Here is a 25887-nt window from a genome sequence, read left to right as displayed (position 1 = left end):
AGTCCTGACGCAACCCAGAAAGCAGAATCCTTTCAGTATTTTAGACCATTCTTGCTGGCTGCAGCCTACGAGCTGAATAAACATTGAAAGAGATTACAGCTTCTATTATGTACTTGCCAAAACAGTTCTTTTGATTATAACGGAGGGAGCTCTACTGCAGCATTAAATGTATAAAAGGACAAGGCAGGAAGACAAATTGCTTGCTGAAGCGTTCTGCCTCGCTCAGAATGAGCTGCACACAAAGGGCAGTAATATTGTGCATTAGATGCATCAAACGCTGCACTGTGCTAAATCAGTGAGGTGGCTTAGACCACCTAGACATGGGTTTGCTGGGCTTGGCCCTGGCTGAGCCAAGAAAGGTAGCAGCGAAGCTGTCACGGCCAGATGAGAAATCATCTGGTTTATCAGTGGGCTTGGGCTCATTTCGCAAAGGTAAAGAACAAAGCAACCACAGAAGGGTTTGCCTTGGCATTAATGGGTCAATGTTTTGGGCAGAATTTACTCACCAGAGCTGTGGGAAGCACAGGGACATCCAGCGACCCCCAGTGAATTCCCCACTGTCTTTTCTTCATGTTGTTACCTCATCCACAGCGCCCTCAAGACAAGTGGCTCTCTCCAGCAGGATAAAGAGCAAGCATTATGTAACTCCTGACGACTGTGAATATGTTGCGCTTGTGGATTGCATACTGAATAATTCAAGGATGAAGATGTTTGAGTAATGACATCCAGCATTTGTTGTGACATCTGAGGATGAAAGCACTGCACCCATGTCACGCAGGCTTCCCTGAAGTTGTCTTGTCCAGTTAAATTAAAATTAGTGAGGGTCACGAAAGCACAGAATTAACCAGTCTTCTGGTCATCTGTGACCTGTAACAATGGGAGTCTCACACACCTAAGTCCTGTCGACTTATCATGACTGTCAAATGATGGTGGTTGAGTGGTATAGTGCTCCCTGCAGCTGCCCAGACTAGACAGAGCTGAGACCACAAACTCGCTGTAACAGGCCTGCAGTCGTGTTCATCTTGCAACTTTAATGAGTCCTAACGTGTCTAATTGTGAATCAGAAACAGATCAGTGATGATGGTTTTATGACAAATTTCCACAGTAGTGGACAATAAAGTATCTATCATGTTATTTACTGCAAATGAAAAGCTTGCCGTGGTTTACCAAACAAAAAAAGCTTCTGATAGAAGTCGTGGAAGACTACGTCGTGCAGGGCGAATCATTGAAAAGATGTATGTGTCCTGTAAGTGTTCTGTAGTTGAGCAACCCAGTTTTCTCTAAGCCATCGGGACCTTTCTTTATGCTGCATTTGCTGACAGTAAGTGCAGAGCATCTGGGTTTCCATGGGGTGGACACAGCTATGGGGCTCGCTAAATTGCAGCAAGCCAGGCACTCTCCAGTCACTTCCTATCAAACACCAAAGAGTAGTCTGCCAAATGTGTACTGTATCGTCATGACCGTGGTCAGTCAGTGCTAGCAATCTGCAGCCTTGGCTGTTCTATCCCATTTCACTCTCTTTGTTCCTGCCGAATCTTAAAAACTGAAGCGATTGCCAGCAGTATGGTCACTTTGGTCAGTATGGTCATCGAATGCGATCCATGTCTTGATCTAGTGACCAATCCAAAGCAGAGGGCTTTAATCTGATGAGGCACCCGGGAGCCTGTGCAATTCATGTTGATATTGGTTGCTTTGATATTCCTTGTTCTATGTACTCTTAAGCTTGTTTTTGTCCCATGGTGTTTGAAAGGTATGACAAAGTACTCTCTGCAGACATTCGAATGGTGTTTTGTGTGGGAGAGGCTGGGATGTTAATAGAAGTGTCATCACTACCATACATCAGTAATACACAACTGTCAGATCATTTTTTCACTTGTAATTCGTAAAAGTGATTGAACATGTTTAGCTTGTATAAGAACAGTAAGCTCAAATATAGCCTGACTGTGACTCCTGGAAAAGCGTTTTTAGAAAAAAAAGAACATAAATCCTAAGCTTCTTCTGTTAAAGATGACCCTTTTCGCAAGAAATTCATTTCAACCTGGTCTTTGACAAGCACTTCAAAAAGCACTCCAATTAAAACTGCACCTAATCATTTATGCTGTTAGTTCTGGAGGCTTAGTGTCACCACTTGCAGTAGACTCAGAGCTTAATTTATGACATGTTAATTTATCTCTATGATTTGTGAAATAATTCAAAAAAATTACTACTAATCTGATTGAAAAATGTTGTAGCATGATAGCTGGTCTTGAAGTCTCTTAGGTGAATTGGGGTGTAAGATAATGGAAATATTTTAACAAGGAACATTTAAACTGTTTTCACTTTGTGCAATATTGCTTTCATATGTGAGGCATGATGCCAGGCTCCAGCATATTTTCCATGGTATCTATGGTACATTTTTAATAACATAATCCTAAGGAAGAAAACTGCACAATGTCAGGGTTGAGACTGCATCATTAAATGCAGCAGTTACTTTTGTTATCTAACTAAGCCTTTCTTTGTGAAGAATCCACATTTACTGTAAAGATCAGGATTTAGAAATACTCGATTTAAATCTTCTAAACGTTTATTGTGGTATACCTTGGTAAAACAGAGTGAATTGTATGAGAGCACAGTAAAAGCATGGTGAAAACAATGCAAAGCACACATAACCATGAGCTTTCCATACAGTATGACACAGCTATGAGAAACCATGGATTGCAAGCGTAGGAAAACAAAGGAAAGTCAGCACAAATATTGTGCATGTTCATTGTGGTAGACTTTCAGAAGGAAGAGGCTGTGGTTCCCATTTTCTGTAACAAAACAAAACAAAAAACACACGCCTTCACCTTGTGAATTTGCATCGTAGGCTAGAGGAGAGGATCTAGTCCTGCTCCGGGAGGCTCACACACCTGCGGCTTTTCATTCCAGCTGAGATGAATTACCTAATTGCAGCCTTAATTGGACCGACAAGTTCCTAGATTGATGTTTGTGCAAGTTATAAAAATATAAATAGTTCCATTTTAATGTGAGTTTAAATACAGCTAGTTAAAGATTCTGATAGTTTTTTTCTTCAGTTGTATCTCCTGTTTTCTGCTTCATTACTTCCTTAATCATGTTCAGAATGACAAAGTTAATGTGGGGCTAACAGCCTTATGAGTGTCTGAGTCCTGTCCTGTCTCACTGGTGATCTCGTTGGTGCGATTTAAATCGAAGCTCTTTTAACGACCCCACCAAGTGAAAAGTAAAAACCCTGGAGCCCTTTGGCTAGAAAATGTCTCCGTCAGACACTGGGCTTCTAATACCTGGTTGCTGAGTGAGTTGAGGCCTTGTCCTTAATTTTTTTTAAATCCCCTTAATTTTTTTCTGCTGTTTATTAGCGGTAGTTTCCCCGATCGTTTTTTTTAAAAAACCTAACTATGTAAAATTTGGTGTTCAATGTTCCTAGTAAGGACCGAAGAATGTTGCCTGAGAAGTTTAGTGCTCATTGACTGTGATTCCATTTCTCCTGAGCTGCAGAGCTGCAGAGCTGACAGAATCATTTGCAAGCACCTTTCTGTATTGATGTCCAGAATGTTTATTGCATTTGTTTTCTATACAGTTTAGCTCTGCATCCTGAACGAGTGCTGGTGGCGACTGGACAGGTGGGAAAGGAGCCATATATCTGTGTGTGGGACTCCTACACCGTGCAGACGGTCTCCATTTTAAAGGACATCCACACGCATGGGATTGCGTGCCTGGCCTTTGACCTGGAGGGACAGGTAGGGATTCCCCGAGGAAGCGTGCCTTCCATCTCAACTGAGGTCTCCGTTACCTTTTCCGCATTGCTTTGTGTTTGCATTGTTTGGCTGCTCGGGTTAGACTGCAAAAAGCGTTCGCAATAAGTACTTGATAAGAGCTGAATGATGAAAACATAAGAGTTTGTCCACCAGGTTGACTTTGTCCAAGAATGCCCTATCAAGCTATAGACTGTTGTATCAGATATACAGTAATCTATGCTGATTTGCACCGTTTCCAGTTACTATTTGATTAACACTTGCTTTCTGTGTGGTTTATCTATTCTGTATTTTATTGCGTCTTGGGAGAGTTGTATATTACTTCAGTTTTACTGATATATGTCACCTTAACAAATGTCAGTGTGAATGCACTTTGCTTATTTGTCTTCACAGTGTTTAGTATCAGTGGGTTTGGATTCGAAAAACACAATCTGCGTGTGGGACTGGCGGAGGGGGAAGGTACTTGCTGCAGCTCCAGGCCACACAGACAGGGTATTGTGACTTTCTCATTTCTCACAGAGGGTCGTGGTGAGACAGAGCCTCACCTTGTAATCACAGGGCTCAAGTCCCAGCCCAGTGCAGGGCACACACACGCACACGTGGGGGTGGGGGAACCTAACTTGGAAAGTACGTCTTTGGACTGTAGTGGAGAACCCGAGTACCCAGAGATCCACAGCGAAGACACCCCAGGCAGGTATTGAACAGAGGACTCGAGGGCTGTGAGGCAGCAGCTCCAGCTGCCCTGACACCACCTCATCGTACTTTCCGAATGAAATATTGATTTCACAGCTGCCCGAATTGGTACCATGCCCTGCACAGAAGAATAAGAATCGCAGGAAGCTATAGATAGATGTGTTTGAGGTTATTGATTCCAAGCACTTAAGATAAATGCTTATAAAGTGCTTAATTAAATGGAAAAAAAAAACAAAGAGTGGTTACAATTTTTCATAAATCCAATTCTTTAGAGGCAAGTATTTCCCAAACCACAAAAGGCTGTGTGTCTAAACGCTGCTGATCGAACAGGGCAACAGATGTGTAATATACAGTCCAAAAATAATAATCTGGGGATGATCTTTACAGCACAAAGGAACAGTGGAAACTGGCAGGTCAAAATAATATCCTCGACCTGCAGAAGAGTCCACTAGCAATTAAGTCAACTGCAAATGTTCAAAACCACCGCGTGTTCATCGATGATTTTTCAAAGCCTTACTCGGGATTCTTTACTGAGAGATTATGGTTGCGTGCTTCATGGCTACTATAGAGTCCATCTTATCCGCATTATTGCTTTTTGACAGCTTTCATGTCACTGTGGGTTGGAACCTTTTGAAGATTTATAATCACAAATTGTCATCGGGTAATTAAATTCTGTCTCTTCACAGATATTTGACATCTCATGGGATTTGTACCAGCCAAGCAAGCTAGTGAGCTGTGGAGTCAAACACATCAAGGTACTTACAAATGGAGTTCAGTGTTTCAAGGCTTCATTGACTTTTCTTAAGAAAAACTGTAATGTAGGAATATGGCAATCACAGACTGTTTCTGAGGTTAACTATTATTTTGGGTCAAGGGATATCGTTTGAATATCCGGGTAGGGATTTTTTGTTGGTTTGCAAGCAAAGCGAGAGTTTTACTCAGGTTCTTAAACACCAGATGTAATGAGAGAATTATGTGACTTTTTCTTTAAGCTTCTGTAAGATTTCAATCTGAACCAAGTCCCTCTGTGGTTTGATCCATGTGCAAACTTTTCTACATTATAATTAGCTCATATTATGTTTGTTGTCAGCTGAGAGCTCGTAAGTTTGAAAACATTTGAATACACAGTTCAATACTTTTTGGAAACTGGATATCAGTAATGACACCTAGCTTTTGGAACATCAGTCTTGTCTTGAACCATGTGTGATCTCAATGATGGGGATAGTGCCTGGTGGTGCTGCCTTTTATATTTTGCAAGACAGTCATGAACTTAGGCCTCTGTAGATTAAGTCGGTTCTCAAATAGTTAGTAGTGAAATAGAGCCCATTCCAATGGAGCATAACCTTTTTAAGAAATGAGTCTAGCACTATGGTTGTGAATTTGGTCTGGTGACCGGCATGTAACTCCCAGTACAGTACTGAACAAACCGGCCCTCTGGTGTTAGATGTAGGTCTGTTGGTATCACACACTGAGGCCAAAGTGAACAGTCTCTGTGATGAACAGGGAAATATCACCAGATGTGTATACTGTATAGATGGACTGTATGGCTCCACACAGTCATCATGAAATGTATGAGTATCAGTGTTTTCTCCCTTTTCTACTTGCAAAATTAGCTAATTCTGCTGACATCTTTGTTTTGTGTGCTACAGATGGCAATGTTAGAGACTTGCTAAGTGCACCCTAGATACTGTATTTGCGGAAAATAAATTATTAAAGAGAAATGGCTTTTTAATTGGGGGGATGGAGGCTGGCCCCAATTTTGAGCCATATTGTATGTTTTCTAAGAAAAAAAATTGTCAGGGAGAAAACATTCTCAAGAGTGATGCTGGCTTCCGCTGGAGTTTTTTTTTTTTCTGTTAGCAACCAGCAGTTGCACAAAACACTTAATAATGCCTGTGTGCAAATCCATAACAAAGAGCATGCTGTTGACCTGGATGGAGAATATTTCCTCATTTTAATTTGCAGCCCATTCTGTACTTCTGTTGCTATTAATTCCATAACTTCGGCTGGGGAGGCGAAGATGATGACTCATAAAAGGAGTCTAAGCCTAATCAAGGAACACAGTCAATTTCTGGTGCTATGAAATGAGAAAAATAATTTAAAAATGCAGGTTTAGCCATGACTGTCTTTACATTCAGAATGATGTAGCCTAAATACAAGCCTGCAAAATGATGATAACATTTGAAAGCCTACTTTCAGTGTTTTAGATTTTTTTTTTTTGCCTGTTCTTGTCACTGGTAACTGTAATTTCATTAAACATGCTTCCCTTCCCAGTGACTGGCCTTGCTTACAGTACTTACTTTAATCCGTTTTGAGATTTTCTTTAATAGCACATGAAGACTCATGCGGAAATTTTATGTTAAGTTCCACGTGTTTAGTCTGCGTGGAATATATTTGTCACTGATATATTGCACGTGCTTGTGACACTTTTGAGTGATTGTTTTTTTTTTTTGGAACGATTAAAATTACTTTCCACTTGTAAATTTCTCTAGGGAAGATGATGCATTAAGGCACGATGTATCCATCGTAAAAGCATAGCAAAGAAGGTTTGGACAGCCTGTATTGTACATAAATTAATGGAAATAATTTAAAAGATAATCCCAGATATAAACTGATGGACAACTGTGGCAATGCATGAAAAGGCATGGTGTAAATCTGCAAAAACTTTGAGGCCCATGAAAACGTATCATGTTTAACATCTATAAAGGGTAGCTCAACTGCCAGTGATGTTCTTTCCTCTGCCATGGTAAATATCTTCAGTCAGAAGTGGCACCACTGTATGCTGCAGTATCTAGACTACATATATTGTTCGCTGGCTTTTATGGTTGTTTTTGAAATATCTGTTTCAACTAACTCATCAATCCTATCAGCCCTTACTAACCCTACTCAGAGCCCCATGCAGGTCTATGTGTTTGCTGGATTTGCTGAAAACATCTTAAAGCAAAATCCTTTCTCATGAGGTGAGCAATCAGAAAAGCATTGTAATATAGAGTAGTATAGTGGAAACAACAGCACACTAGATCTACATCAGTGTGAACAACAATAAGGAGGCCTTTTTGTGCAGTCTCCTGTTTGCAGAGTCTACAGTTACGTGACAGCGATATTAACCTTGAACTGCCAGCTGTGCTTCATGCAGCGTTTCAGTTCATAGAGTTAATAAGCAGCTGCAGAATATGAAGCACAGTGGTCATGCATGCTAGTTTTGGGCAAAAGTTTTACCGAAAAACCCAGTTGTATTTTTTCCCTGTTAGAAAGCGGTGTCTGTTTCCAGTCAGTTTTATTTTTTAACCACCTGACTGCAGAATTTTAAAAACTGTGTTCGCCGTGTAGAGTTGAGATCATGTAGCTTTCAGACAGACCTTCCACATCCCAACAGCTGGCCCTCCTAATTCCAGTGCCCCTACCCTCTAAACCATGTGACATCCGCTTCAGGGCACCACACACTGCTAGTGATTATAGCATTCCATGCATCCAGGAGATTTGGAAATATTAATCCCCCAGTCATAGAAAACTGTCAGTGATGTGTCTTCCACTTATTGATTTAGCTAAAACAAATCGAATAAAAAAACTGCACATGGTTGAAATGAACTGGGTTTTTTTTAGGTGGGAGCTTCTGCTGTTCCTGACTCTACAGGGCTGACATTCAGATAGTGTGGATTTTTCTGGGCTCCCTGTTTGCTGGGAAATGACCCTGATCAGCCACATCTACTGTGTCTTATTGCTAACCCAGTAATCTGTCCAGCCTTTGTTCCCTACAATTTGGTGACATTTTTCAGCACTTCCTTGTTGCTCTTATCCTTAAATAAAATGGGACTTCAAACAGTTTTTACCTCCAGAAACAAACAGGATTACAGGATTCTTTGATACTTAATTATGATACACTGTGAATGTGAATTAGATCCACTCCAGGTGGATTGAAATTAAAAGGTAGTATCTTGAAATTGTGATTTGCTAAAACACTTGGTCAACTTACAGTCTGAAATGTGTATTTTGACTGAAAATGTACATAACTACATAAATCTTATTGTTGGAATACCTTTCACTGGAACTGAACTGGGTGTGGTGTGGGAAAGAGCTTCGCAACATCCGTGGAATTAAATACTGTAGTTTAAAAAACGAATTAAAGACTGAAACCAAGACCTGGCAGAAATGTTAGTAAACCCCAGTAAATGCTTCTACTGGCAGTTAGCTTTTCTAGTCAAACTGAGAACTGACTGGGTTAAGGAACTAGAATTCTCGTACAATATTAGTGCAAGGTGTGATGTTTGTATTAAACAAAATCTCATTTGAAAGCTGTCCTGGCAAACCGAGAATCCTGCTGAAGCAAGGCTATTGATTCAATATTTAAATGAGAAATTGGAAAAGGTGCAAAAAGAAATGAGAGAAAGGAGAGCCACGTCAAGCTCTTTTCTGTCAGTGATTAATAGTGACTCCCCCCCAATCCTGACACAGTGGGATTTTTAACCTTCATTGTCCATTATCTCTGTAATGAAAGTGGTTCAGCGAAGTCATTCATTTCCTTAGGAGAGGTTGTTTTTATATTTATCGCAGCTGAGATGATGTCTAAATATATCCCTCAGGCCTTCTTAGAAAGCCGTGCTCTGCCCTCAGAACGGAGCAGGGGTCTGGCACAGTGGGATTAAACTCCCCTTTTCTCCTTATCTGCCACAGACGGGGGGGCCGAATCACGGCACACATCCTCCCCGCTTTGAGATGACAGTGATAAGGCCTTGTGTGACCATGTGTGTGGTCAGTCGTGCTGTTCTAATGGCCCTGCCTTATCACGCCCAGCAAGGCCGACGTGCTTTTCTGCGCAACCAGAGCGAGTGAAAATCAGAGCAACTTCCAAAAGTTTTCCGGGAGAGCGACGTCTGTAATCAAAGACAAGCGTTAGTTTAAATTATGCCGTAGGTGTGGAAATATGACCTCCATGTGTAACTCAATGTGGGTTTCGAAAAAGAAGACTTTTCTTTTAGGTGAATGAGTAGGAGCAGCTTAATTAAATATAGAAAAGGTTAATAAAACACTTAAATAACTGACGACGGTTACATTTCACAACTGTGTTTTCATTCATTTCCGCATTTGTAGAATTCTGGTTGTGTAGTATATACCATAGGAAATGAAAACTGGCGCTCATAGCCCAGTGAGTGGGTAAGACAAACTGAGCTGCAGTCTTGTAATTTGCTGAGTGCTGTTTTGTTATGCACGCTTAAAACAATTACAGATGCAGTGAATGAACAGACAAAATGGTGATTGGAATGCCTGGGCTGTAGTGGTAACTGAGAGCTTCAGGCATGGGCGTGCATTTAAATGACCTGATTCCAAGAGTGGACAGAGAGGAAAACATTCATCTCTGCTCGGCATCAGCACGGCCATCAGTGTATAGCTCCTGCTGAACCATCCATTAATGGAGAAAGAAGGCAGATAGAGGATGAGGATTAGACTCCTACAATGAGCTGGGAAACACAGATGGCTTTAGCAAAGGAATGATTAAGGATTTGTGGAGTCCAGAATAATGGAGCTGATGGCGCAGGTTTGCAACCAGCTCTGTACCGGCGAGCAAAACAAACCAGTCAAAGCTGATGCAAAATTGCCACTCAAAGCATTTAAGGCGTGGAGTCATTTTAAAACCCATATTGCTGCGAGGCAGTGCAATGGTGGACATCAGGCCCAGTGAAAAGTTTGAATGTGTGATCAACCCAGAAGCTCTTGCGTTAAGCTTTTAAAACTCAACCACAACGCGAACGGGGTTCAGAGTTAACTGGCATTCAGCAAATGTCACGGTTTTGTTTTAAATGATTAAATTAGAAGATTGTGAGGCTGGAAGAGGTCTTCATTTGAAATGTCACCACAGCTCTTCCTTGCATCAGTGGCACTTGATAGGCTTCATTCCACACTGATCCCAAATACACGGCTTCCCAGAACATTTCAAAGCAGGACCAAAACTCCACAAACACTGCTCAATGAATCGCAGTTCAAACACAGATATTACTTTTTGGGATCTCTCACAGTATCAGGATTCTAACCCTAACCTTGATACAGTCCTTAAGGCACCAAAGGCTACTTGAACTTCACCTTCAAATGTGAAATTAATTGCTTTCTCAAAAATATTATTCTCCAGAGGTTTTCAGTGAGGGCCTTGGCCCCAAGGAACAAGACCGGAAAAACTACATCTTTCTCTTTTTAAAGTGTTAACCTTAATACTCATTTTCATAGAATTGTTTTTCCTGGATTTATAAATGGAAAGTAGTCAAGAATGCACAGTACTGCAAAGTGCCGTACTGTGCTTAATTATTCTTTATTTTTAGATTGTTACATCTCTGTAGTGCACAAAAAAACGTAACGGCAGTCGGTTCTATAAAAACGTGGCAAGATTAAACTGGACCAAAAACTGCAGTGATTTCAGTCATTGTACTTTTGTTTGTTTGTCTTCAGTTTTGGAGCTTATGCGGCAATGCTCTGACCCCCAAAAGAGGAGTGTTTGGTAAAACCGGGGATCTCCAGACAATCCTGTGTCTGGCCTGTGCTCGAGATGAGGTCACTTACTCAGGAGCTCTTAATGGAGACATTTATGTCTGGAAAGGAATCAGCCTTGTGCGAACTGTGCAGGGGGCACATGGGGTAAGTACTATTACCTGTGAGTAGCCAGCAGGTTCTATTCTGGCTGGGTGTAATTCTTCTCAACACATCACTGTACCAGTTTCAAATGCCAGTGCACCAGATCACAGGCAGAGGAAGACGCGCTGCGTTTTAGACATACTGTACTGTACCGACATGTTTTTTTTTCTCCGTTATGTTCACACCATTCATCTTTTCTGGAATTCTTTGAAAGCACGTCCTTCTTTTACTGAACATTTGGAAACAGAACAGCATTGTGAGTTTCTACTGCTTCTACTATTATGTGTTCACACTGAGGTAACAAACCTTGATGTGCGCAAATGCAAGGTTTAAGACCAAAACACTTTTATTTAATCAGAAACTGTTGTCTGACACATCAAAGCAGTCACATAAGTCATACCACAAATCATAAAGCCATATTTTCCATTTTCCGCTTTTTGATTATATGGCATTCATGTGCTTGATGAATTCTACTTTTGTTTGCCCCAAAATGTCATGTTTCACATTAGAAACTAGAAGATATGAAGTTTGCTTGTTGTACTTTTTTCTCATGGCTTGCTCATTCATTTTCCACACCTCTTCTGTGTTAAAGATTCTTTCTTGTTGTGATGAAGTGCATTACGTTTATGCAAATCTGAGTGGAGTTTTTCTGAAAGCTGCGTGCTTAGTGTTGCCCTTTTTTGCACTAGCTTGAAGCCCAAGTTCTTATTTTAGACTCCAGGGAGTCAGCACTGAGGCTGACTGGGAGTGAGACGGAGCCGAACTCCGGCTGTGGACAGCCCCCACTGACGGCCGCGTTCCTCCAGTTCAGGCCACGCAGGGCGAGATGTTTTTTCTCTGCTTGGCCGTTCATGTGATTCATGACACTCTGTAAAGTGAACCCTTGCTTTGGTGAGCCAGTTTTGAGGCGGGGCATGTAATTCTGCCGGCAGCTGTGCGCTTCACATGCTGCGCGTGCCGAAATATAACCACCCACACACTTACAGTACAAGCACACTCAGCCATGGACACTGTACTGTACACACAGTCTCACCCACAGCAGCATATGTTATTCAGCATGTGGATGTGCGCCTCCTCATTTTGTGCAAGCACATTATGTAACGGCTTGCACTGCATGTAGATGAACATGCAGAGTGTATGTGGGGAGCCGTGTCTGCGTGGGGTTGGCGGAACTGCAGGCTGTCCACATGAGCTTGAAGGAGTGTTTTGAACTGAATTCACTGGCTAGAAACAAGGTGATGGTGAGAGTGGGTTGCCTTCCCGTTTTCACATGTGCAGTGCCGAGGATGAGCCTTCTCTACTAGGGATTCATCCACATCTGTGATCTCAAGAGCAGGCTGCTGTCCCAAGGGAGGCAGGCTGCTGTAAATAGGAAAATGACCGCGGAGCGCTGTTAAATATGGCATCTATTTCATTTGGTTGAGCACTGTCTGGCAGCACAATTCCATAAAAAAGAGCAGAATAACTATTTTTAATTTTACTGCTTTTAAAAAAAAAAAAACAGGACAAGTCACAAGACAATGATTCCTGGTTTTAAGCAGTGCTTCTATTGGAATTGCAAAATTGAAAATAATTGCAGCGCAATACGAAACCTTAGATGTCAGGCGGACATTTTTCCTTGCTCTGCTCTTTGTGTGGCGATGATGGCTACTTGGTGTTGTTATGTGGTAAAAAAAACCTGACCTTTTAATTTCTCCAGTCAGGAATTTTCAGCATGAACGCTTGCGAAGAGGGCTTTGCTACTGGGGGTCGAGACGGCTGCGTCCGCCTGTGGGACTTGAATTTCAAACCAATTACAGTGATTGATCTCAGGGAAACAGACCAGGGATATAAAGGTGAAATATTACTCATTGCATTCATCTTTTCAGAGATCAAGCAAACACCCTCCCCTGCTATCTCCTCAGAAAGGGACTGCTGTGATTAACAAGCCCATCTGCTAAAGAGTAATGACATCGGACGCAGACCTGAACACCAAACTGCTGGTGTTCAGGGGGGACTTATGCCATGATTCACCTGTCCTCTTCAGAACTGTTTTTTTTTAAAGACCACCGTCTTGGTTAATGAGACACCCTTCTTTTCATGTTTGAGAAAGGGGATTATTTGCTGGATTAAAAGGGCAATTCTTTTTCCCACTCACTAATTGGTGGTTTGTCTTTCTTCTTCTCTATATATACTGTTTGAAAATGGCACTCTTCCCCCCCACCAGTAACTAGAGGTGAAAATTGCAGAGGTGGGTAAAGATGATGAGGGTAAAAAAATGGCTGTCCCCACCATTTTGTACATATTAGTCCCTGTATGCTGTATCTTTTCTCAAAGCGTCTATATATATTTGTATGTAAATATATATGCATACCCTCATCCTTGTTCTGCTTTTCCTCACCCACCCCACAAGTGCCGTTATCCGGAAAAGTGTCTTGGTGGTGTTGTTTTTTTTGTAGTCTCCCTCCCGTTTCAATCTCAAACCAGCCGAACCACAGCAACCAGAAAGACATAAAAAAAAAACCCCAAACGAACAGACTGTGGTCTTTGAAAGGGGGGTTGGCGGTGTGTGTGGGGCCGCGCCTGTCACCCCCACACCCCCACACCGGCTGCGTTCTCGTTGTTGTTTCAGGGCTGTCGGTGAGGAGCGTGTGCTGGCGAGGCGACCACATCCTGGTGGGCACGCAGGACAGCGAGATCTTCGAGGTGGTGGTGCACGAGCGCAACAAGCCCTTCCTGATCATGCAGGGCCACTGCGAGGGGGAGCTCTGGGCCCTGGCCGTGCACCCCACCAAGCCCCTGGCCATGACGGGGAGCGACGACCGCTCCGTGAGGTCGGTACTGCCTGGCCCTGACTGGGGGGGTCGGGCCGCCGGTCGCGGTGACCTATCGCCACGGCGAGGGAATCGGCGTTTCCACGCTAGCTTTCCTTTTCACGCCCTGCGTGGGGGGGTCTCTGTAGGAGAACACGCACAGACAAGACTGGTATGAAATGCAAAAATCCACCGCCGCCCAAACAGAGAAAGAAAAGTGCGGAATTGGTACCCTCGCACCGGTAACAGAGCGCGTGAGCTCGGCAGGCGGGGTCACTGCAGGTCAGGGTTGCCGTGCATGGTCACGTGATCACCCGAGAGCCACGGCGCTATGTCTCGGGAATGAAAACCGGCACAAACGCAGCCCTGAAGAGTGAGGTGGGTTTCATCATTTGTGCTGTTTGTACGGGAGCTGGACACGCATCAATACAGCACGCTTGGAACAGGATTCAAACGGGCTTCCTCTCCCTTTAGGGCCTGCAGCTACCGAAGCACAGCTTAATGGGCAAGGATGCGTTTAATTTTCTAGATGGGCGCATGAACGCAACGTGAAAACGTTGTGTCGAATCACAGAGCACGACTCGCATAAAAGGAAGTTAAGTGAGCGGTTCATGATAGAATAAGCCTGAACATTTGTAGGACCTCACCGCATAGTTGTAGCCGCTGGAAGCTTGGTTTTCCCGACAACAGACGAGAGTGTATTTGCTTTACGTTTTCAGGAGTTAAGACATCTGCAAACCGATGTTTTTGTCGGTGGTTGGTCTGCGGATTGTGCATAAGATAGTGTTTCTGTTTTCAAAATCCTAAATCATTTTGCCTGAAAGTCATAATGTTCAAGAACCTGTGTATACAAGACTCCGAAAGATTCCCTGGGTTAACGTTTGAAAAGCTTATGGAAATTCTTGCTTATTAAAACATCCTAACCACATCTTTAGGGCACTACTTTGCAAAGTAACAGTAGCAACAGAAAGGCTAATGTCTGTCTTCTGCAGGTGTTCCGCTTAGGAGAAACCTTTTCTAGCCTTCATTTGTAATTATTTACAAGCCTCTTGGGGATTTAGATGAAATGACACTATTTCTTTTCTGCACAGTAAAAAAAGAATCTTTCTATTGATTTCTTTTATGCGGTGTCACGGTGTCATTCTCCTGCTCTAAATTACTGGGTGCCACAAGTGTCTGTTGCTCATGGGAACAAAACAAAAGAGAAATGGAGAGAAATAAATTCCATTTGGCAAAAACGAAGTTGATAAGCCAGTTAAAATCAATTCTTTACTCTCATACATGAAATGTATGTTTTCAGAATTTCCTTTTAAAATGAAGTGGTGAAAATAAACAGACAATCACGTCTTAACATAACTGTTCCAAGTCCTTTGTTGATTCAAGTTATTCATTTGGAATTAAAATTTTGAGGTCATGCTTTACTTGAACGAGGCTAAAACCACAGTCAAAACTTCTTCATGAGCACTCTAACACCCATAACACACAGTATAACACCCGTACAGCCAAATAACACTGCACAGGAAGAAGTTCTGACTGGTTTTAGCCTCATTCATGTAAAGCATGACCTCAAAACAATGTTCCTGAGCTTCATGACCAGGAACAATGTTACCGAGCTTCAGCTGCAGAAGTCCTTGTCGGTCCTTCACGACTTCAAGACTTCCATGATTTTCACCTGTCTGAGTTCTGCTTCCGGCTTTAAACTTTCGTCTCTGCACGAACTGTTACAACATATCTTGTTCCTTTGTTTAATGCAGAAATTGTTGTCAAGGTAATGCGTGTTGTTATCGTGTGTTGTGTTATATGATGAGGAGGTTATCACAGTGTTTTTTAGCCTTGCTCGGTTAAAGCCTTCCCCCCCTTTGCTATTTTCTATAGCCATCTCCGTGCGTGTCTGGGCTTCTCTTCTTCTCCTGTCACTTACGCTACTCCTCCTGCAGGATATGGAGCCTCATTGACCATGCATTGATTGCCCGCTGCAACATGGAAGAGCCCATCCGCTGTGCTGCCGTGAGTACGGATGGAATCCATCTTGCTCTCGGAATGAAGGATGGCTCTTTCACTGTCCTGCGGGTCAGGTAGGCAAAACCTGCAGCCTTGCCTGCTGTGGTGTCAGGAGTCCATCATCTGTGCTTGTATTCCCTTGTATCAATGCATATATTGTCATATAAGCCTTAGAGCCTGTTAATGCTGCCGTCTGTACACAGTTAAAACTGTAATGTCCAATAAAGTGAAATGTCCCAGTTTCTAAATTATTTTTCTTAAAACTGATCTCCAGGTTATCGTCCGTTAAACTGAATTTCCTGCATGTAAAACACCACGGTTCTGATCAATTTTAGTAGTCGTTGCTCCCGAAACGATCTCACGGAAGATGAGAAGTATCTGTTTGATGTTAGCACCCACGCAGATCCCATCCCTCAGCATTGAGTTCACCCCGCAAGGGGACTGCAGGGCCTTGGCCTGTCGAGGCGTCGGTGGCGGCCACCGTGATCGCCCCGTGAGGGCCTGACGGTGCCCTGTGCTCTCCCCCGCGTCCAGAGACATGACGGAGGTGGTGCACGTCAAGGACCGCAAGGAGGCGATCCACGAGCTGAAGTACTCCCCGGACGGGGCCCACCTGGCCGTGGGCTCCAACGACAACGCGGTGGACATCTACGGGGTCGTGCAGCGGTACAAGAAAGTGGGCGAGTGCATCGGCTCCACCAGTTTCATCACCCATATGGACTGGTCCGCGGACAGCAAATATTTGCAGACGAATGACGGGAGTGGGAAAAGACTGTTTTTCAGGATGCCGGGTGAGAGAGTGCATGCTGGGTAACAAAAGATTGTGTAATAACCGCAAGGTTATGATTTTGATTAAATACCCTAGTGGGAAATCCAGCTTGGACCAGTTTGGATTCTGAGCTCAAATACACCTACTGTATTTGCTTCTCAACTGTCGACGGTTCACATTGAAGAGAGCACAGGCAGTCAGTTTGCAGTGACCAGCTGACGACGTCATCCAGTGAGTAAGCCCACGCTACCCTTGATGGCGGCACACTGACTGGCCGCAGTTAGTCTGCGTTAACGGTTTCAGTGACGTATTCTCACTCAAAATGTGAAAAATCAGCTGCAGCTGACGCAAGATAGACACCCATGCTGATACCAGCCCCAACTGGTTTTAGATTGGCTACCAGCCTGACCAGCTTACCAGTTAGAGCTGGGATTTCCACTAGGGTCTGGAGCGGAATTTAGTTTTAAACAACGCGTGGTCCTGTATGACTCTTGTACATCGATACTACGATGGTGATGAACAATAATGCTAATAAATCCTGGCTTTGTGTATGTAAGTGGTTGCTCTCTTATTTTTCTGCTTTCCTTCCACAGGCTTTTTGATTGAGTATGAGGCTTTAATGTGCTCAAGGCCTTATTTCTTATTTATTGCAATCTATGAATAGTGACTTCAATGCTTTTTTTTTAAGTGCTTGCAGTTAGTGCAATGCCTTTTTTTAAACGGTACAGGATTTGTCATGTTTGTTGTGCTATTCATTTCTGCCTGCAAGGCTGCTAAAATAAAAGCTCTTCATTCAGGCTGCCTACAGCATTTCATTGTGTGTTCTCAGAACCTCATGGGACTGTTTTAGCGTATTGATTTTGTTGTACTTTGTGATCACATTCCATAACGCTAATCGTCGGCCTTGGGGTAATTGGAATTTTCTCCTATTTGTTTAGGTGGGAAGGAAGTCACGAATAAAGAAGAGCTGAAGCTTGTTCAGTGGTCAACGTGGACCTGTGTTCTGGGCCCAGAAGTGAACGGAATATGGCCCAAATATTCCGACATCAATGATATAAATTCAGTAGACGCAAACTTCAACAGCCACGTTTTAGTTACGGCCGATGATTATGGATTAGTAAAGCTTTTTCGCTATCCTTGTTTAAAGAAAGGTAAGATCCCTTTATGTTTTCTTTGCTAAATTCAATTTAGCTTGACGTTTTTTCTACTTGGATCGCCAGTAAGTACTTTCCCGCAGTTCGGCTTTGCCCTCGTCCTGGATCATTCCTGCAGCCCAGCTGGAGGATACAGAGAACCGCATGCAGTGGTCTCTCTGGCCACCTGGCAGGCAGGGATGCCCCTCACTGACTGTCCCACTCTGTGCCCCTTCTGGACTGCTCAGGGCTGGTGTCAGGGGGGCGCAAGTGCGTCCGAGCCAGGGCTTGATGTTGGTGCCAACCGAAAAGTGAGAACACTGGCAGGAGTGGCCTTTACATTGTGCCCTGGAGCCCTGGTAAAGATAGTGTGAGATGTGGCTCTGCTAGTGGGTGCCTTTAGGCACTGGTGAGGTTGTAGGAGTCACAGTGCTATCCGCACAGAGGAAGTGTGCAGTGTAAATGTATGTAAATATGTGGGTGCAGAGAAATGAAATGGAATATCTTTGACTTCTCTCTCCACTTCACTGCTATCAACAAATCATTCCAAGCTAAGTCATGCACAAAAGGATTTTTGTGGCATTGCTAGCGCAGGGACACATGACGTTAACACGCTGTGACTTCACCTCCGTGGATATGGGGAGTATTTCTGAAATCGAGGTAATTGGTCTAGCTTTGTCCTGGAGAGTATTTCTGAAATTGAGGTTATTGGTCCAGTTTCTTCCTGGGGAATATTCCTGAAATCCAGGTTATTGGTCCCGTTTTTTTTTCCTACATATTTCCATGTGTGTTTCTTTTGTGGGGCTGCTTTGGGTGACGTCCTTCATTGCTTTCTGTCTCCTAGGTGCAAAGTTTAAAAAATATTTAGGCCACTCTGCTCATATAACCAATGTGAGATGGTCACATGATTACCAGTGGGTTATTACTATTGGTGGAGCTGACCACTCTGTGTTCCAGTGGAAGTTTGTCCCTGAAAGAAAAGCAAAAGATGCTCTTCACATAGCTCCTCAAGGTAGGTCAGCATCCCCTCAGTGTTGCAGCGTGGTGCTTTGTTGATGGTATTAAGTAAATGCAGTACCAGTTTACACTGTGAATGGTACTGACATGTAATAAGAAATATGGCTTCATTTCTCTCCCTTTAAAATATCTTGGTTTGTGCAAGGGTGAGAGGATAAAAGACATAAATAGGAAGGAGGGATCCCAAACATTAAAATTTAATTGTTCTTATGGTTTAAAAAATCAAAGCCGATATCATAGGAATATCCCTATGAGGGTCTGCACTCCACGATGCAGGTTTTTAAAAGAAATGTGGTCAGAAACAGATGTGAAGTCCAAGTGTGTTAACAAAAACCTGAAAGGACCTGATTCTTTGTTTCTTTAAGTTGAACTTGTCCATTCGGAAAATAAATTCAATTAGAAAAGACACTATTTGTGGAGTCATGGTTCATTGGACCTTATTCCACTGGAGGCCAATGAAACTGCAAAGTACTTTTCTCTAAGTATCTTTCTTCCAGTTTCTGCGGTGCTTTTTATAATGGGTCATGTTGTGAGCGTGTTTAGCGTACAACAGTCCAGTGCTTCTGTATTTCCGTGTATCAGCAGTTCTCAGTGTCAGCTTGAGTAATGGTACTCTGTGAACTGCGTTTGCCCATTTGCACACTGATGGGCTACTTGATGAATTGGAGATGTCATTCAGGCAGGATCTCATCTGTAAATGACTCTATCATGGCAACACTGTCCCTTGAATGAAAGTGTAATGTGGGTGTTAAAACCTTAGGTATGAAAACAGTGTGCATTCATAGTACATATAAGCTATGGATACAACATCATCAAGTGTGGTATGCGGTCTTTCATTAAATTGCTATGTTACTTTTTTCTATCCAAAAAAAAGAAAGGCTGTTCTGAAGATGTGGAAAGTTTTAATAAGATGAAAGCTAAGACATAAAGAAATCAGCATAAGTCTCAAGAAGTAATTGCTCAAGAAGACAATCCTCAGGACTAGACTGGACTTTAGATGATCTCGCTTACAGTATTTCAGATCTTGCAAAGTATCCATTTCACCCGTCCATCCATTTTTAAACCACTTCTTGCAATTCAGGGTTGTAGAGGAGCCGGAGCCTATTCTGGCAAACAGTAGGCACAAGGCAGGCAGGGCACCCCCTGGACAGGATGCCAGTCTGTTGCAGGGCAGCAAATCAAGCTAGAAATTTAAAAATGTAATTTCAAATTTGATCTGAAAGTGTCAGAGTCAGAGAGTGAGTGCAAGACAGCATAGCATGTTGGAAGAACAGTCAACCTCTTGCTGGAGAAGTTTCATAACGATTTCTGCTCCCTTACAATGAGGATGTCCGTCCGTGGTGATAAGAGCCTTGCCGCGCAGTGCAAACATTGAAAATCCCAAGCAGAAGGGGTTTCGAATTTGCGAGCTTTGAGTTGGGTTTAAGGCGTGTCTTGTACTTTGCGATCGCAGAAACCTTAGTGGACTCCAACAGCGAAGAGTCAGACTCCGATCAGTCCGACGTGCCTGAGATGGACTCGGAGATCGAGCAAGAGACGCAACTCACATATCGCCGGCAGGTGCGTCTGCTGTGCCCCTAGGTCACTGGGCACTTTCTTGCATCTTCTTGCATGATATCACTGTCGTGCTCTCCATTCTGTACTGCTTCAAGACGGAACTCTAAACAGACCTGTGTAATCCACCTGGTATGATTTTAGTACAGTGCGTTGCGTTGTGTAGTAGTAATAATAATAATAATAATAATAATTACTTACACTTATATAGCGCTTTTCTGGACACTCCACTCAAAGCGCTTTACAGGTAATGGGGATCCCCTCCACCACCACCAGTGTGCAGCCCCACCTGGATGATGCGACGGCAGCCATAGTGCGCCAGAACGCCAGAATGCTATCAGTGGGGAGGAGAGCAGAGTAATGAAGCCAATTCATAGAGGGGGAGTATTAGGAGGCCATGATTGGTAAGGGTCAATGGGAAATTTGGCCAGGACACCGGGGTTACACCCCTACTCTTTTCAAGAAGCGCCCTGGGATTTTTAATGACTACAGAGAGTCAGGACCTCGGTTTTACGTCTCATCCGAAGGACGGCGCCTGTTTACAGTATAGTGTCCCCATCACTATACTGGGGTATTAGGACCCACATGGACCACAGGGTGAGCGCCCCCTGCTGGCCCCACTAACACCTCTTCCAGCTGCAACCTTAGTTTTTCCCAGGAGGTCTCCCATCCAGGTACTGACCAGGCTCACACCTGCTGAGCTTCAGTGGGTTGCCAGTTGTGAGTTGCAGGGTGATATGGCTGCTGGACGCAGTGTTACACCCCAACTCCAGTAGTTAAGACTATGTTGTTCAACAGCAGGACAAACTATTGATGTTTTTCAAGTAGTGAAATTCACTGCTCTCATCTCGCATTCTCCCTTCCTAGATACAGATCTGCCTCGTACAAGAGGCTCCAGACCAGCAGACACAGCGCTGTCTGAGCAGATCAGCCTTGCCCCAGTAGTCAGAAACACAGGCTGCTTTTTAATGAGCCACAAGGAGAATTCCATGGGCTTTCACAGATACAGTATGATTAAGACCAAACGTGTCCCTTTTCTAAGAAGCGCCTGCTTCTGTAATGCTGTTTGTGATTCCGTGCAATTGCCCAAAGCCTGCCCTTTAATTCAGCCTGTCTTATAGATTACAAAGCTGTAGTAAAAATATATATATGGGCTTGTTATCATTCCATTAGCCCTCAGTCTTGAAAATTGTATCCTCTCATAAAAAGATGTGACTTAGAGTAGCCATGATTAACTCTTTGCCCTAAAAGAACAGAGTCTTCTTGATTTGGTATGATAATCTCACTAAGAAATCTCACTGGTAAAAACAAAAATATATAATGTTAAACTGTTGCTCGAAAATATTGATCTTCTTTCTGGTCATTAAGGTGTAGCGATACATTTGAAAATGTGGAATATACTGTACCGCTGTTGTCTGTGTTTGAAAGAAGGTCCGTACCTAAAAAAGACGGACATAAATATTTGAATATAAATATTCAGTAAACGGAGAAGTGTGCGCTGTGGTTTTTTCCCCCCATCCAGGTTTACAAAGAAGATCTACCTCAGCTTAAAGAGCAATGCAAAGACAAACACAGAGGCACCTCAACGAAGAAAAGGGAGAGAGCCCCAGGCAGCACTGTCAGACTGCACTTTGTGCACGGGTGAGAGGAGAAAAGACATCCCAACAGGAGGCAGGGACCGTGGTCTGGCAGGGAGACTCAAAGCTTGAAAAATACTCCTTTGAGCCTTTTTCCTGAGTAGGAGCTGGCCTCTTGCTGGCTTCAAAGCCTCTGAAAGTCTTACAAATGACTTGAATTTGATCAGTTTTTGTTTTCCCATTTTTATTGATGTTTCCCTCTTCTCAAATACTAATCTTGGTTCATATTAATCAGCATTAATTCTGGTTTAAATTTGTTGTGTCAACTTTAAATATAAAAATAATGTACTATCAAAATAATCCATGTATATTATATATGATGTATATTTTTTTCCTTGCTGCTAATTCTCCTCAATGTGAAGAAAGGCTTGGATGTAATGAACAAATGCTCATTCTGCCCGGCAGAACTGAATCTTTCCTATATTATATGGCAGTGTACTACTGGTTTAGTGCTTATCTTCTCCAAAAACTCTGCACATTTGCTATTCTTTTCTGTGAACTGCTTTCCTATATTTTGCTGTGAATGTCAATAGTATGATGGTGGAGTACAACAGATTTGTTTTGGAGATTGCAAATTAAAACCCTGCTGGGATTTAGGGAAAAATGACTTTTTCAGAGACAGTGAACAGCATGGCCCCAGAAATTTACTGCATTCCTCCTTTTGCACAGGTCTGTGATCAGCTTTTTCAGGCAGCTGCTGACTTCAGTGATAGGAGCTAATTAATTCAGCACTTAACACTGGGTATTAGGTTTCCTTTAGATTGTATACTGTATATAATGCTTTAACTGCCTAAAGGGGTTTATATATACTCAAAAGAGAGTGAAATGTGGTGAGTTTTCTCCATCGATCGGGCACGAGTCAATGAAAGCACTCTTTCACGGTGATGTAAAAGAAATGGACTAGCGTTTGCTTTTTCTGCTTGTGTGCTCCATACTGCACTTAGCCTAATCCTACACAGCTAGAGTCACTAACAATCTCCAGTCCAGACTGAACGATTCGACACCTCTGTAGTGAGCTGCTCTCATTGACTGCTCTAGTGCACGTCAATGTCAAAGCTTCCTGAGAACGGTCATGTCGGGTTTTAGCAGTTATTCATCGGAATTAGCGTTTACCTAGCTTCAGAAACCTGGATCTATTGCTCATGAACGTTTTCTGGCATATATTGTGGTACATGTGTTGTAATAGTTCAGGTGGGTAGCTGCGTCAGCATGCATAGTCTGCAAAGGAACAAGTAATAGGTTTATTCCATGTTGAAAAGAGAAGAGAGAAAACACAACGTTTCATGTTTCACCCGGCACCCGAAGAAGGCTCCACAGCTGAAACGTTGTGTTTTCTTTCTTCTCTTTTCAGCATGGAATAAACCTATTACTTGTTCATGTGTTGTAATGCACACTGACATCATTATCGATTTACGGTAGATTGTAAGAGCCTTGGAAAGCCCCGATACAGACTTTGTGAAACAAAGTGAATGGATAGTACACCCTGTAAGCATTTTAGAGCTATGGAAAATACAACACAGTTCTATTTTGGTAACTTTTGAAAGGCTGCTGTACTTTGAATCAGTGAACAGAGAGTTTGCTCCTTAGTGTCTTAAAGGGAAACTGCTATACTATTTTTATATTTCAGGGTTAGAAAGAATTGGCATTGATGAGTGCATTTCAAACCACAGTGACGTAAAATGTACCACAGTAACTTGTAAAATTTCCAATTTACATCACAAAATACACAACATTTCCAGGTATGGGCAGCACCATATTCTCTGATTCAGAACAAGGCAGCCAACATTCCAGTGAGGTGAACCAGGCCCGTTATATTGTAAACAAGCAGGCTTGTGAATCCATCTCTTTTATTCTATTAGAAATACTACTCTCGACTTCGAGATGTTTTTGCCGACAAATACTAATGTTGCGTCCGCATGCAGATCACTTTGGAATATTTCTGTGGTGAAATTTCTGCTGCACAACCAGTGCTTATTCGCTCGTGCATCACATTACATTAGTCTTTGCAGTGACTAGTGAGCAGGAAGGGCTGCTTCATGTCTCAGTTTGCACAAACTCTTGCTCTTGTCTGTGGTGAGACTAGGGGTTTGTGACAATATGGCGATTACACAGTACTTTCACAAAGTTTGCGATTTTGTGCTCATTCCGGAATTTGTTAAATTTTTGCGATACTGTCAGTTCATTTATTTTGTTACCAAGATTTAATAACCAGTCTGAGAAATTAGGACTGCAGTTAATAAAAGCACTTTTGTTCCGGGCAGCAAAAGAAAAACAAAAAAGCGCAGGATGTGTTATTATTCTTCACATGAATACCAGCATGAGAGCATGAGAGGTTACAAAGGAAAAGAGGCCATTCAGCTCATGTACTGTAGCTCATTTGACTGCTGCAAAGTCGATTTGACCTTTTCAGGGCATCGGCTTCAACAACAGGACTGGGTAGATTGTTCCAGTCTCCCGCGTCCCTTCTGTAGCAGGTACCTCAGATTCTAATTTCAATCGCACCTCCCTGCAGTCCGTGTTTCCCTTTTTCATTCTGAAGAAGTCCACTCAGCCGACTTTGTCAGTGCCTTCAGGGATTTCAAATCCTTGACTCGGGTCCCATCAGAGCCTTCTCCGTTCAAGACTGAAATGATCCAGCTCTTTTAGGCCGTCAGTGCAGGGCACGCCTTCAAATCTGAGAATGTATGGGCTCACTCATCTCTAAGTATATTCCATAGAAGGAGTATCTTTTTTGTCATGCGGTGATCAACATTGTGCGTGGTATTATAAACGAGTGCACTGTGTGTCGTCACAAGTCTGATCTTCAGTGCCTGCGGGTTCTCTTTATTGACTCTGCATGTGTGTGTTTTTCCAATAACCCAGATACCGGGGTTATGACTGCAGGAGTAACCTGTTTTACACGCAGACTGGAGAGATTGTGTACCACGTGGCTGCAGTGGGGGTGGTGTACAATCGACAGCAGAACACACAGCGTTTTTACCTCGGGCACGATGATGACATCCTCTGCCTGGCAATCCACCCTCTCAAGGACTATGTAGCAACAGGCCAGGTAAGACTACAGTAATCCCTAGCAAAGCCACCTGGTAGCATTAAAATATGCAATGAAAAAGCACACTGTGTTTATTCTGACATGCATCAGTGGGAGATACTTTTCGTGTATTTCAGATAAGATGTATACATTTTCCAGTGTTTTTTTTTTAACCAGGTGGGGCGAGATTCTTCTATTCACATATGGGACACCGAGGTGCTGAAACCCTTGTCTGTCCTGAAGGGATATCACCAGTATGGCGTTTGTGGTGTGGATTTTTCAGGTAATGCATTTAAAACAAAAAATGGCTTTTTCTCCCTGTAGTTGACTTGTTGCATATTGGCGTTCGTGTTTGCTTATCTTTGTGGTTTACCATGGCTAAAGAGAAAGGGCCAAAAGAATAGAAATACTTCTCCGGTAATCTGCCTGACATTCAGGCTTTGCTTTTACTGCAACGAGAAGGGAAGAAATACATTTGATTATGATAAGATGTGATTCAGGCCTTCTGTGTGATATACTGTATGTTTGATTCAGGCCTTCTGTGCTTTACAGAAGGGCATTCTGAAGCTTTGTTGTGTAGTTGTTCTTGTAGGTTCTTCTGTGTCACCAATGTGATTCTTACTTCTGAGACAAGCAAGATATTATTTGTCACTCTACACGTTTTATCTGGCAAACATATCTGAAGGACCTATAGTGACATCATGTCCAAATGATGGAGCTAATGAAGAGACAAACAATCCCGTGCCAAGCTGTTGTTAGTTAAGATTACCACAAATCACCACAGAAATGCTGCCGGAAATGCAGATTTTAGTTTGGGCCAAAATAGATTGTGCCTTCACCCATTGTGTGAAAACAGAAATTTCATGTTTGAAACACTCACTACGGTCGGTAGT

The 25887-nt window shown here is 42.9% G+C and overlaps 1 protein-coding gene across 6 annotated transcripts in view; it reads left to right on the top strand.

The window, feature by feature from the left end:
* eml5 (EMAP like 5) overlaps nucleotides 1-25887 on the top strand; it is a 71289-nt gene that overhangs the window by 20480 nt on the left and 24922 nt on the right. For 3 of the 6 annotated variants that reach the window (XM_088647890.1, XM_088647892.1, XM_088647895.1), the window contains 15 exons: nucleotides 3578-3737; nucleotides 4146-4244; nucleotides 5132-5200; nucleotides 10881-11066; nucleotides 12763-12898; nucleotides 13270-13293; nucleotides 13675-13876; nucleotides 15793-15930; nucleotides 16391-16647; nucleotides 17564-17776; nucleotides 18603-18770; nucleotides 20229-20335; nucleotides 21852-21970; nucleotides 24829-25015; nucleotides 25172-25277. In XM_088647890.1, the coding sequence (XP_088504016.1) occupies nucleotides 3578-3737; nucleotides 4146-4244; nucleotides 5132-5200; nucleotides 10881-11066; nucleotides 12763-12898; nucleotides 13270-13293; nucleotides 13675-13876; nucleotides 15793-15930; nucleotides 16391-16647; nucleotides 17564-17776; nucleotides 18603-18770; nucleotides 20229-20335; nucleotides 21852-21970; nucleotides 24829-25015; nucleotides 25172-25277 (2171 nt within the window). Of the gene's footprint in view, nucleotides 1-3577; nucleotides 3738-4145; nucleotides 4245-5131; nucleotides 5201-10880; nucleotides 11067-12762; nucleotides 12899-13269; nucleotides 13294-13674; nucleotides 13877-14169; nucleotides 14234-15792; nucleotides 15931-16390; nucleotides 16648-17563; nucleotides 17777-18602; nucleotides 18771-20228; nucleotides 20336-21851; nucleotides 21971-24828; nucleotides 25016-25171; nucleotides 25278-25887 lie in introns of those variants that run through there. The other 3 variants (XM_088647893.1, XM_088647891.1, XM_088647896.1) reach the window with 2 other exon arrangements.

This window comes from Lepisosteus platostomus, chromosome 10 (assembly GCF_059453375.1).
Source record: "Lepisosteus platostomus isolate fLepPlt1 chromosome 10, fLepPlt1.hap1, whole genome shotgun sequence".
Classification (NCBI taxonomy): Eukaryota; Metazoa; Chordata; class Actinopteri; order Semionotiformes; family Lepisosteidae; genus Lepisosteus; species Lepisosteus platostomus.
Note: the sequence above shows the minus strand (reverse complement) of the source record. Positions and strands in the feature narration are given on the sequence as shown.